Source organism: Ruditapes philippinarum, unplaced genomic scaffold (genome assembly GCF_026571515.1).
Source record: "Ruditapes philippinarum isolate M1 unplaced genomic scaffold, ASM2657151v2 ctg24056_1_1_1_1, whole genome shotgun sequence".
NCBI classification, from domain to species: Eukaryota; Metazoa; Mollusca; class Bivalvia; order Venerida; family Veneridae; genus Ruditapes; species Ruditapes philippinarum.
The window spans coordinates 1-9,377 of record NW_026864047.1 but is presented as its reverse complement, the minus strand read 5'-3'; the positions used below and the strand labels follow the sequence as shown (position 1 = coordinate 9,377).

Sequence of the window (9,377 nt, the reverse complement as noted above, 5' to 3'; positions counted from 1 at the left end):
ATGATTATTTTTTACATTATGAAAAAGATACCCGAAAAATAAAACGTGCAATGTGTCACTTATAAAGAAAACAATAAAACGAACGTATATTGAATAAAAAAGTTAAATCACAACAACAACAACAACAACAACAACAACAGCAATATCATCAAAACAAACTAGCAAATATTAAATTAGTCTGAGACATACGAAAATGAGCTTTATCATTCGCATTTTACATTTATTCTATTCATAAATCTGCCACACATGCCCTGTAATCAATTTATATAGGGTTCATTTTTTTCTGTTGTTTAATTGATGACGTCTGTGGCACAAGTTTTATATCAATTGTACAATAATACATTACAAGGAATAGATGTTAAAAACATTCATTTCTAATTTGACGAATTATGTATTACTTAATACATTCAGATACATATACATAAAATACAATTACACAAAGATAACCAAAATTTAATCACAGAAATTCATTTTAAAACAATTGTTTGGTAAAGAGTGATCAAAGAGGTTTATCGTAGTCAGATGTTGTGAAGGGAATGCAGCCAGACTTATCCGTGATCTTGTCTACACCTAGTTTATATCATGTAAATCTTTGATCCTCCATTGATTGCCAATGATACTGTGAAAGATAAACATCATTTAACACCCTGCGAGAAATTTATTCGCTTACATACAATGATTTATTGTTTCATGTTGATATTCATCAGATGTTGATTATGAGTTATAGAATCGGCTGATTATCATATCAGTATCAGTAGTGCTTGTTTCTTGTTTGTTTTCCTTTGGGTTCTTTCTGAAAAGATGTTCCTCGATTATGATAAATGATATATTTATTAATAAAATAATTTTAGTGCACAGATAAATAAAATAGTTGTAGTACACACGGATGTCCATTAAACGCAAACTAAACAATATTAGAATGTGCATTTAGATTTATATTAGTAGTTCATAAATATTTTGATATTGTATGAACAGCTACGTGGTAGATCACAAGTGTTGGAAACAGGAAAACAGCGGGATCTTTCATATTTAACATTATAACAATAACAATTTATATCTCGCATGATTTATGGATCATTGATACGGATAAATCTGCCAGTGAAGAAATGTCTAGGTGCAATTATATAGTGAAGATAATGATTCGCAAAGTCTCGCAGCGCGGTCATAAAATCTTCTTCGATTACACATCCCTGATAAGCATAGGAATATGTTTTATATCATGTTAGAAAAATTGTGGTTAATATAAAATGGCATTACTCTATATCAGGTTAGATAAATAAAAGATCAGACTGATTATTATGCATAAAAACAATATTTTACATGTGTTTTTGTTTCATGAATTTAAATTATTTCATTGATTAACGAGAAAAAGATGAGAAAGAAGAGAAATAAAACAGATAACTAAATATATGTATTAGAAAATAACACGCTTATTGTTAATTTAATTGTTAAGAACGTTTTGAAAATCATCGCATTTTACAGAGAAAAATAAAACGTATTGTGTATTTTATTCATTTAAGATATACAATTATTATAGAACTTATTTGTCTTATTCATTTTTTTGATAAACAGTTGATATAATTTTGTTTTAGGAAGGATTAAATATGGGTACAATTAGGATCTCAAGTGAAGGAATAAACATCGCCGGTCGCACGGATGTGGTCAAGACACTGTACGCCTCAAATATAGCTTCAAAAAAGGTTTGTGTTTTGCCTTCATATACGTTGTCAAAGAAGTAGATTCTTGATAAGTTTAGTGTCTGATTTCCTTTTATTTTCTAATGCAACATGCATTTTTAAGTTTATGTAGTTGCTCGACCTTCATATACTCTTTTATTGCCGCCCTCTTAGCCGAAAAAAGGAGAGGATCGGATTTGTAATTTAGGGGTTGCTGGTTAGATCCGAAGGTCGAGGTGAAATTTCTGGGTGACAAATGATTTCGGACATTGAGTTAAATGTCCATTTGTCTCTCACCGCTGATTCAGAAGAACTTATGTGGGATTAGTTTCCAGTCATTTCACTCAATATGTTGAGAAGGTAATTACTGGTTAGTTATCCAGAAAAGCCGGTAAGGTGGATTGGTCGGCGAAATATTACTAAACTGTGTTTAAATCGGCGTGAAATCTGAAAAATAAACGAATAATTTTTTTTTGTGATCAGTCAGCTCAGTTTATGATATGTGATATTATGTGATGATATGTGATATTATGTGGACATTATTAACGATATCAATCAGATGCAATAACGATTTTAATATTATACAGAAAATCAGCACATTGTATTTACGTTTTTCTTCATATTTAAATATTACTTCAAACAGTTTTCTCTCTGTTCATGTATTCAAGGTTGCAATCACATCTTTCAGTTTGCATATCTATCCAAAAAACATTCCCAATTAGCAGGAATTGCTTTGTATCCTTCCGTAACATCTGAGATATGTTTCTCACAATGTTTGTTGTTACATTCAATCATTCGAGATGCTTTCTTTGCAAATGTGTTTCGTATTATTATTGTTGAACATTTTCTTTGCTAAACATTTATTTGTGTGTGCGACAAACATAGTTTTCAGAATACCAGGAAAACTAATGTTACTTGTTTTATTCTATAATTATATAAAGGTTCTTCAGAACTCCATGTCGTTTTTTAACAATATTAAAGCATCAAGTAAAGGGAACAGATATCTGAAGCATTATTCTATTGAATTTTGACATTTATATAAAATTTTACAATTATTCCTAAATTCTTCAATTTTATCAATTTAATCAGAAATGACTCTGTTTTGATGTGTATTGCTGTTTGAATTGTGTAAATGTGTATTGCAGTTTGGATTGTGTGTATGCATAATCAATCTTTTACGAAATGTAAGAAATTTTAATTGCATGGTGTAGCATTTAAACATAACACTTCTCATCAACGTTTTCTTTTACAGAATAAAGTTTTAAAAATAGAATCGGAAAGAGATATATTCCTCAAATCCAGATATTCCGACAAAATAAACTCTTTCCATATAGGTAAGGTTAACTTAGCATTGTGTTAAAAAAGATTTTGTTTGTTTGTTGAATTTTGATATTTTTTCTTTTTGATAATGTTTACTTACAAGAGTAAGACATTTCTTTATGAACACATTTCAAAGAAATAGATGTTTACATATGCAAATTAATACATTTACCTACATAGAAATGATATAACCATTATTAACGCATAAACATATATTGATGGAACATTCGGCAGTGCATGATTGAAATGAAGTATAAAGTAATTAGAAATTATTTTCAGGTAAGAATAAAATAGACGCTTCATGTGACACGTTTGAAATACGTGACCCGAAAGGTAAAAGTCGTTTTAAAGTGACAGAGAAAGGTGTGACATATGGAAGTGACGAGGTGACATACAGCGGTAATTTTCTTATCAGCAATCATCTTTTGTAACGAATAGACCATAATTTTGAATGTGTTATAACTTATGATATAGCACGGTATGAAGTTCAGATAATCACAAAGGTCCTTGACCCAAGTGATTACTTATAAATATCTGAACGACATACCCGTGCAAAACTTTACCATTACACACATTTTATCATTCTAAGACAAAGGGAGAGAAAACGTTATTGGACTATAATAAATATGTCGATAGATCTACCATTTACTTGAATAATTTGAGAATGATGAAAACTTGAAAACATTGGTTAACATGTCATGCTTTTGTTGAGGGAAATACCAATGCCTGAGATTCGGGGAGGTACGAAGCAAACACATGGTAAGGTGAATGCATATTGTCCAGGGAGTGACAGGAACGGCAGCACGGCTTCTTAATTATTGCCTATAATTGGAAACTTTTCGAAAATATCAAAATGAAACAATTACAATTACATCAGCAACAATCGTTGTAAAGTCTCATAAAACTATCTAAGAATATGGAAATAACGTAATATATTGATCTATGTCATACCTGTCTATAAATATTATAGATTTATTAAGAATTTTGCGCAATTACTGCGTTCATAAATGTGCAATAAATTATATTACAGGAAAAGCCGTGTTCAATGGGTCAATAGAAACACCAAACATACGAGGACCTCACAAAGGTTCCCTCAGGTAGTTTTCCCACTATTAACAAGTTGATGATGCTGTTCTTTTAAAACATTCATTTGAGAATGCACTGCCTGATACATCACTGTCGTACACTTTTCTCGTATATTATCTTAGTCAGCCACTATGAAAATAGTATGGTATTGAAACATTTCCAGAATAATGTCATATGTTATATATTTGGTTCAACTTACCGTCCATGCAAGAATGCCAAAATGCGGAAACACAAACATATTATGTCAAAGTTGGACTTGTCTTGGTGTTTTTCGCATTTTCCATGTTAGTGACGAAAAAGCAAAATTACGACATTGCATAAATAAGCCATCATTAATTCATATAAATGCACCAGCCGTAGCTTTCGCAGAAGATGTGGGCGATGTAGCATTCGTGGCAGAAGCAGTTGGTGAATATGGCTTCCAGTTCATTTTTCGCTGTTGTCGGCAAGTTTATTTCCGAATTTACTTTATATTTTAACGTTTTACTTGAAACACACAGCGAGACCGAAACCGATATATGCACTCTATCAGTTCTTTACACAAACACAGAGAAATTTTTTGCAATTTATGTAAACCCTACTTTTTGACAAGGGGACGCCGCTTTGCCAAATTTTGGATAAAACCGAAACAATTTGTTACAAAACGTGAAAATGACCCCAGCGTTTGCATCGCATTATCGCATTGTATGTACGATACTTTCACAAATCGACTAGGGTTTGTTATTTCGGGTTTTGTTATAACAAGTATGTGAAATAATTGAGAAAAAAATGATTGCAACGCAGACGGTGGTGGATAAGACTGCAATGCGAAACAGTATAAGGAGTTGATAGAGTACTTACATATGTGGACCCCAGTCCCAGTAAAACGTTTTAACATAAAGTAAAATTTGGCATTAAAATTAACGATGACAGCGAAGAAGCCATATTTATCCACTGCTTCTGCGATAAATGCTCTACCCCCGCAGCGATGGACCCACCGCTTCTTTGGCCAGTTTGGTAGATACGATGTAGCATCTTATAAAAGTGAGAGAAATTTTTCAGTGCCCGGGTCTGTAGTGACACAACATGTTGTAATAATTGCTATTTTCACTATTTTTGCAAAAATTCTGATTTTGTTTCTAGTAAAAAAGAAAGCATTGTAAAACTGTTAAATTCGCATGGTTTCTTATGTAACGACAGAACGCAACATTTGCCTTAAGTGTTTGGCCAGAAATGTTTTCCTTTAAAACATAAACGTGTATAATGTACGTATATTCCCATGTTTTATACTCGTCATGTGATTTTAAGAAAATCTAAATATGCAGGAATATACTACGTAATACATAATTACATAATTACATTTGTAGGTTGGAGTCAGCGTCAAGTTCTATCATTCTGTCTGGTAGGGATGGCGTGTTGATAGAGGCACCGGAGGGGAATGTCGAAATGAAAAGTGCTCATGATATTATATTTGCATCTAATAAAAAGGTAACGATTTCATTTTTTTTTACCTAATGTTTCATAAAAAAACAACCACACAAGCTGTTTTGGTGGGTCTAAGCAACAACTACACATTTTATCATTGTTCTCGAAATATTAACAATTATCTCAAATACAAGCAACAATAGTCATACAAAAATGCGTCTATATTTTCTTTGTAAAACAATAAGTGCATTTAAATATCGTGAGAATTTTACAGATCATTTATACAGTAGTTTTATTATGAAGTGAAAAACAACAGATACATATTGACATTAATTGATATATTAATTATTTCTTTTTAGATCAGTTTTAATTCAACAAAAATCTATATGAACAACATCGACATCAGCGCGCCAAACGGAAGTGGAAAACAATACAACGATGTGTATCAACTTTGTGTTTGTCAAAATGGAAGACTTTTTCTAGCGCCCTCTGTTGGCCGCTGCGTAACAGAAAAAGAAACATGTACGTGACAACGTAGTGTCCATTATTTAATATACATATATGTTGTGATTTTACATTGTTTAGAAATAAAACTAAATAAAATGAAAATTTTTGTTTGAATCAAATTTATGTAATTACTAAGCGTAATATAGGTGTTCCATACTATCACGTTTATAAGTAAAAGTGCAGGTACCTTAAAATAAATTACACATAAGGGTAATTCCACTGTACTAGTAAGATTTAATAGATTTATGTGTAAGCCTTTGACCCGATTAAGGCTACATTACATTGCATATTAAATGTAATAAATACTTTGATTAATCATCAAAGGGACTGAATGTTCTCAACTGTCTTTGGTTTTGTCTGGAACAAGAAAATTCTCTTTTATTTTTGTGACACAGTACGGTTTTGATTAATGTGGCACAGGTTTTATTAGCAGTACCATACTTTTAGAAGCAGAAGGATCATCGACATTTATGTTAAGTCCAAGGTTGTTTGTTCTTGTACAAACTGTCGGTGGCACCATGTCAACCTGTATCACTTTCTCATTGTCATTAAATATAAGAACACACACCTCGATATAGGCTTCACCGTTTATCATAGCAGAATCGTGACAAAAGAGATTTATGCTCCAGTTGTTTTCATGCTTTCTGTATGTAATTTTCCATTCCCCGTTACGGTTTTCAGAGACAACTGGGCCAGCGTTTGTTCTCACATCGACCTGTATTCCAAATCTTAGCGTATTTTGCATGAGTACAGAGTCGACAGCTAGATCCATGTAATTTCTCGGCTTGTAGAACTGCCCGTCAAATGTAACATCCAATTTGTCCTGTGATGGACATAGTGACCGGTATCTGTATGCCTTGTTAACAAGTTCCTTTAGAATAAAATTAACTTCAGAACGTTTGAAAAAGCTAGATAGTTCAATATCGTAGAGCTGGCTTACTAACATCTGTGGAAAGCGTATAAGTGGTAAAAGGGCTTCAGCATTTTCTTTTATTTTGTGTTCATGGGCTTCAAACTGGAGCCAGGAAACCAGTCCGGAATAGAGCAAATACTCATTCGCAACAACTAAACCCGAGTTATTTAAAATATCCCTTATAAACTGCAAATCCATATTAAGCCATTCTGAGCACCCAAGTATTGCTTCGATATTCCATGCGATTGTTTTAGTACAGGATTCAACAAGTGCTTCCAGGTGAAGAGCTTTTGCCCAGTTGTACCAGTGCAAAGCATTATGTACCCTTGGCGATTGTGTATTTTGCACCATGTACCCAACACATAATGCTTTAAGAGATGTGACGTTGTACTTGTCGGCAAGACATAAAACACCTACCGCCGTCTCAACGGAGACTGTCACCTCCGCTGTATACATGAATCGCAGAAAAATGTCAAATACTGCCTGGCACTCTTCACTTTCAGTAAGAATTAGTTCATTGTTTTGGCTTTGAGTCCACCCATCTCCGTAGAGCATAGTTCGGAAAACATCGCTAGATTTTGCTAGAACAAACTTATGTCCAAAATAATGTTCTTCCCCAACTTTTATACTGACATCACTCAAATCCTCTTGATTGAAGAATTGTGAAACGTTCCGAATAAAATTATCTTCGTCTCTTAGTACCTGTTGCATAAGTTCTGTACCATTTACAGAATCCAATATTTCGACTTCTTCTACAAAATCCATGTCCAATGCCTGCAATATATATACAAATCTCTATAAAATACTTGGTCAAACAGGATATAAGATAAAGTCGTACATGATTTGTACATACAACGTATTACCTTCTAAAAACTATCATGTTAACTTTTCCGCTGTATATGTCCTTAGCAAATAAATGAACCGCTGTTATATCCATTACAAGTTTCGTTTATTGAACGTTCCCTGAAAGCCTACACAATTACAAAGACACTAAATATCTTCCACTGACAAAAACCAGAAAATAAAGTATTGATCGAGTCTGAGAATGGCCGCCAAATTTCCTGCTAACTTCACTGCAGCAATATTGATTGCGTAACACGATATATAAGTATCACATAATAAAATGACTAGAAATATCGCTGAGCATTCCAAATCAATCAATATTAACATTACCAAAAGCAACAACAGCAACAACAACATCAAATTTGGCAAAACAACAGAAAACTACAGCCAGAACAAATTATTGGATGCGTCACAAACCTAAGCCTTATAAAGTTTGTGAAATAATATAACTTAGAAATATGACCAAATAATTAAATATTTGATATACTAAGAAAAATCTATGAAATTATGATCAAATAATGACATATTTAATATACAATGAATAATCTATGAGAATGAAAAGATAATGAATTGTATAATTGTAAAAAATGTGCTCTTTTGGAGAAAATAAAGTTATTATTATTATAATTATTATTTTCTAATATTGCATACATCATACCTTTTAAATTTCCCCCAAAAAATGATCAAGTTCCAATATCTATTGTCCTATTATTGAACAGCTGATATTTGGCTCTAAACTAATAATTAGCAAAATAAAATCCATATTTACCGCTTTAAACTAGGTTAACTATACATTACAACTAAGTATTTGAAATATTTGCAAAAACACACTTATGTAAATATTTAGTAAAACATAATAACACAGTTTGTATTACAATACAAATGTACATTTACCGATACACACGGGAAGCTATCTCCTCATTATTAAATAAAATATTTTAAGCATAAATCCTTTTCGCAATATGATTAGTCCATTTCTCCATACTGATTGCCAAAAAGTAAATCCGATATTTTAGAGTTATCTACATAAAATGAAATCATTTAACGATTTAATTATTTAAACATTTTTATTTGCCGTTTTCCTTTCTTTCATATAATTTTGCAGTGTTATTTATCTAAAATATTTTACGAATTTGCGCTATTTAAAAAGAAAATTGCGAATTTTTATGCTCATTAATTTTACGGTTGGAAAATCTTTGATTTACTTTTACTGAGGCAATAAATGTCATGAATAGTTGTAGTTGTGGTTTGAACTTTAATTGACGTGCGAATGATTGACACCATACAAAAACACGTGTACAATAGGGGAATAGAAATATTGAACTTTTATGTGAAAAGAGTGTGGTTAAATGTTGAAAAATATGTTTTTACTATTCATGCATACTTCGCAATAACCCATCAACTTTAACTTAGAATAAATATAACTTAATCGAGAGGCAAAGAAAATATAGATAAAAGAAATTGAATTCTTATTTTCCGCGCCTTGGAAAATAACGGTGAGTCACGGCATGGAAGTGTCAACGACAGAATAATGTCACGTGTTCGTTGAAATGTTGAGGATGATAATTGATGTTGAGAAGGGCTGTTACTTCTTGTGTTAATATTAACTTTGGATGATGTTGCAACAG

The 9,377-nt window shown here is 32.0% G+C and overlaps 2 protein-coding genes across 2 annotated transcripts; one reads left to right on the top strand and one right to left on the bottom strand.

Moving 5' to 3' along the window:
• Nucleotides 1-1,592: 1,592 nt before the first annotated feature.
• On the top strand, nucleotides 1,593-6,112 carry LOC132724264 (zeta-sarcoglycan-like; the record flags this gene model as incomplete). Its single annotated transcript, XM_060709098.1, is given in 6 exon segments — nucleotides 1,593-1,700; nucleotides 2,929-3,015; nucleotides 3,281-3,395; nucleotides 4,027-4,093; nucleotides 5,429-5,549; nucleotides 5,846-6,112. Coding segments are annotated over 6 exon segments (669 nt in total), but the record flags the coding sequence as incomplete, so codon positions are not given.
• On the bottom strand, nucleotides 6,022-8,336 carry LOC132724263 (BTB/POZ domain-containing protein 17-like). Its single transcript, XM_060709097.1, has 2 exons — nucleotides 7,770-8,336; nucleotides 6,022-7,680 (listed from the first exon to the last, which is right to left on the bottom strand). Exon 2 carries the CDS (start codon nucleotides 7,669-7,671, stop codon nucleotides 6,400-6,402), a length of 1,272 nt encoding a protein of 423 aa, XP_060565080.1. The 5' UTR covers nucleotides 7,672-7,680; nucleotides 7,770-8,336; the 3' UTR covers nucleotides 6,022-6,399.
• Between the last annotated feature and the right edge of the window lie 1,041 nt (nucleotides 8,337-9,377).

Coding starts and splice junctions, on each gene's coding strand:
- LOC132724263 (XM_060709097.1), bottom strand. CDS start 7,671: ATGGATTTTGTAGAAGAAGTCGAAATATTGGATTCTGTAAATGGTACA.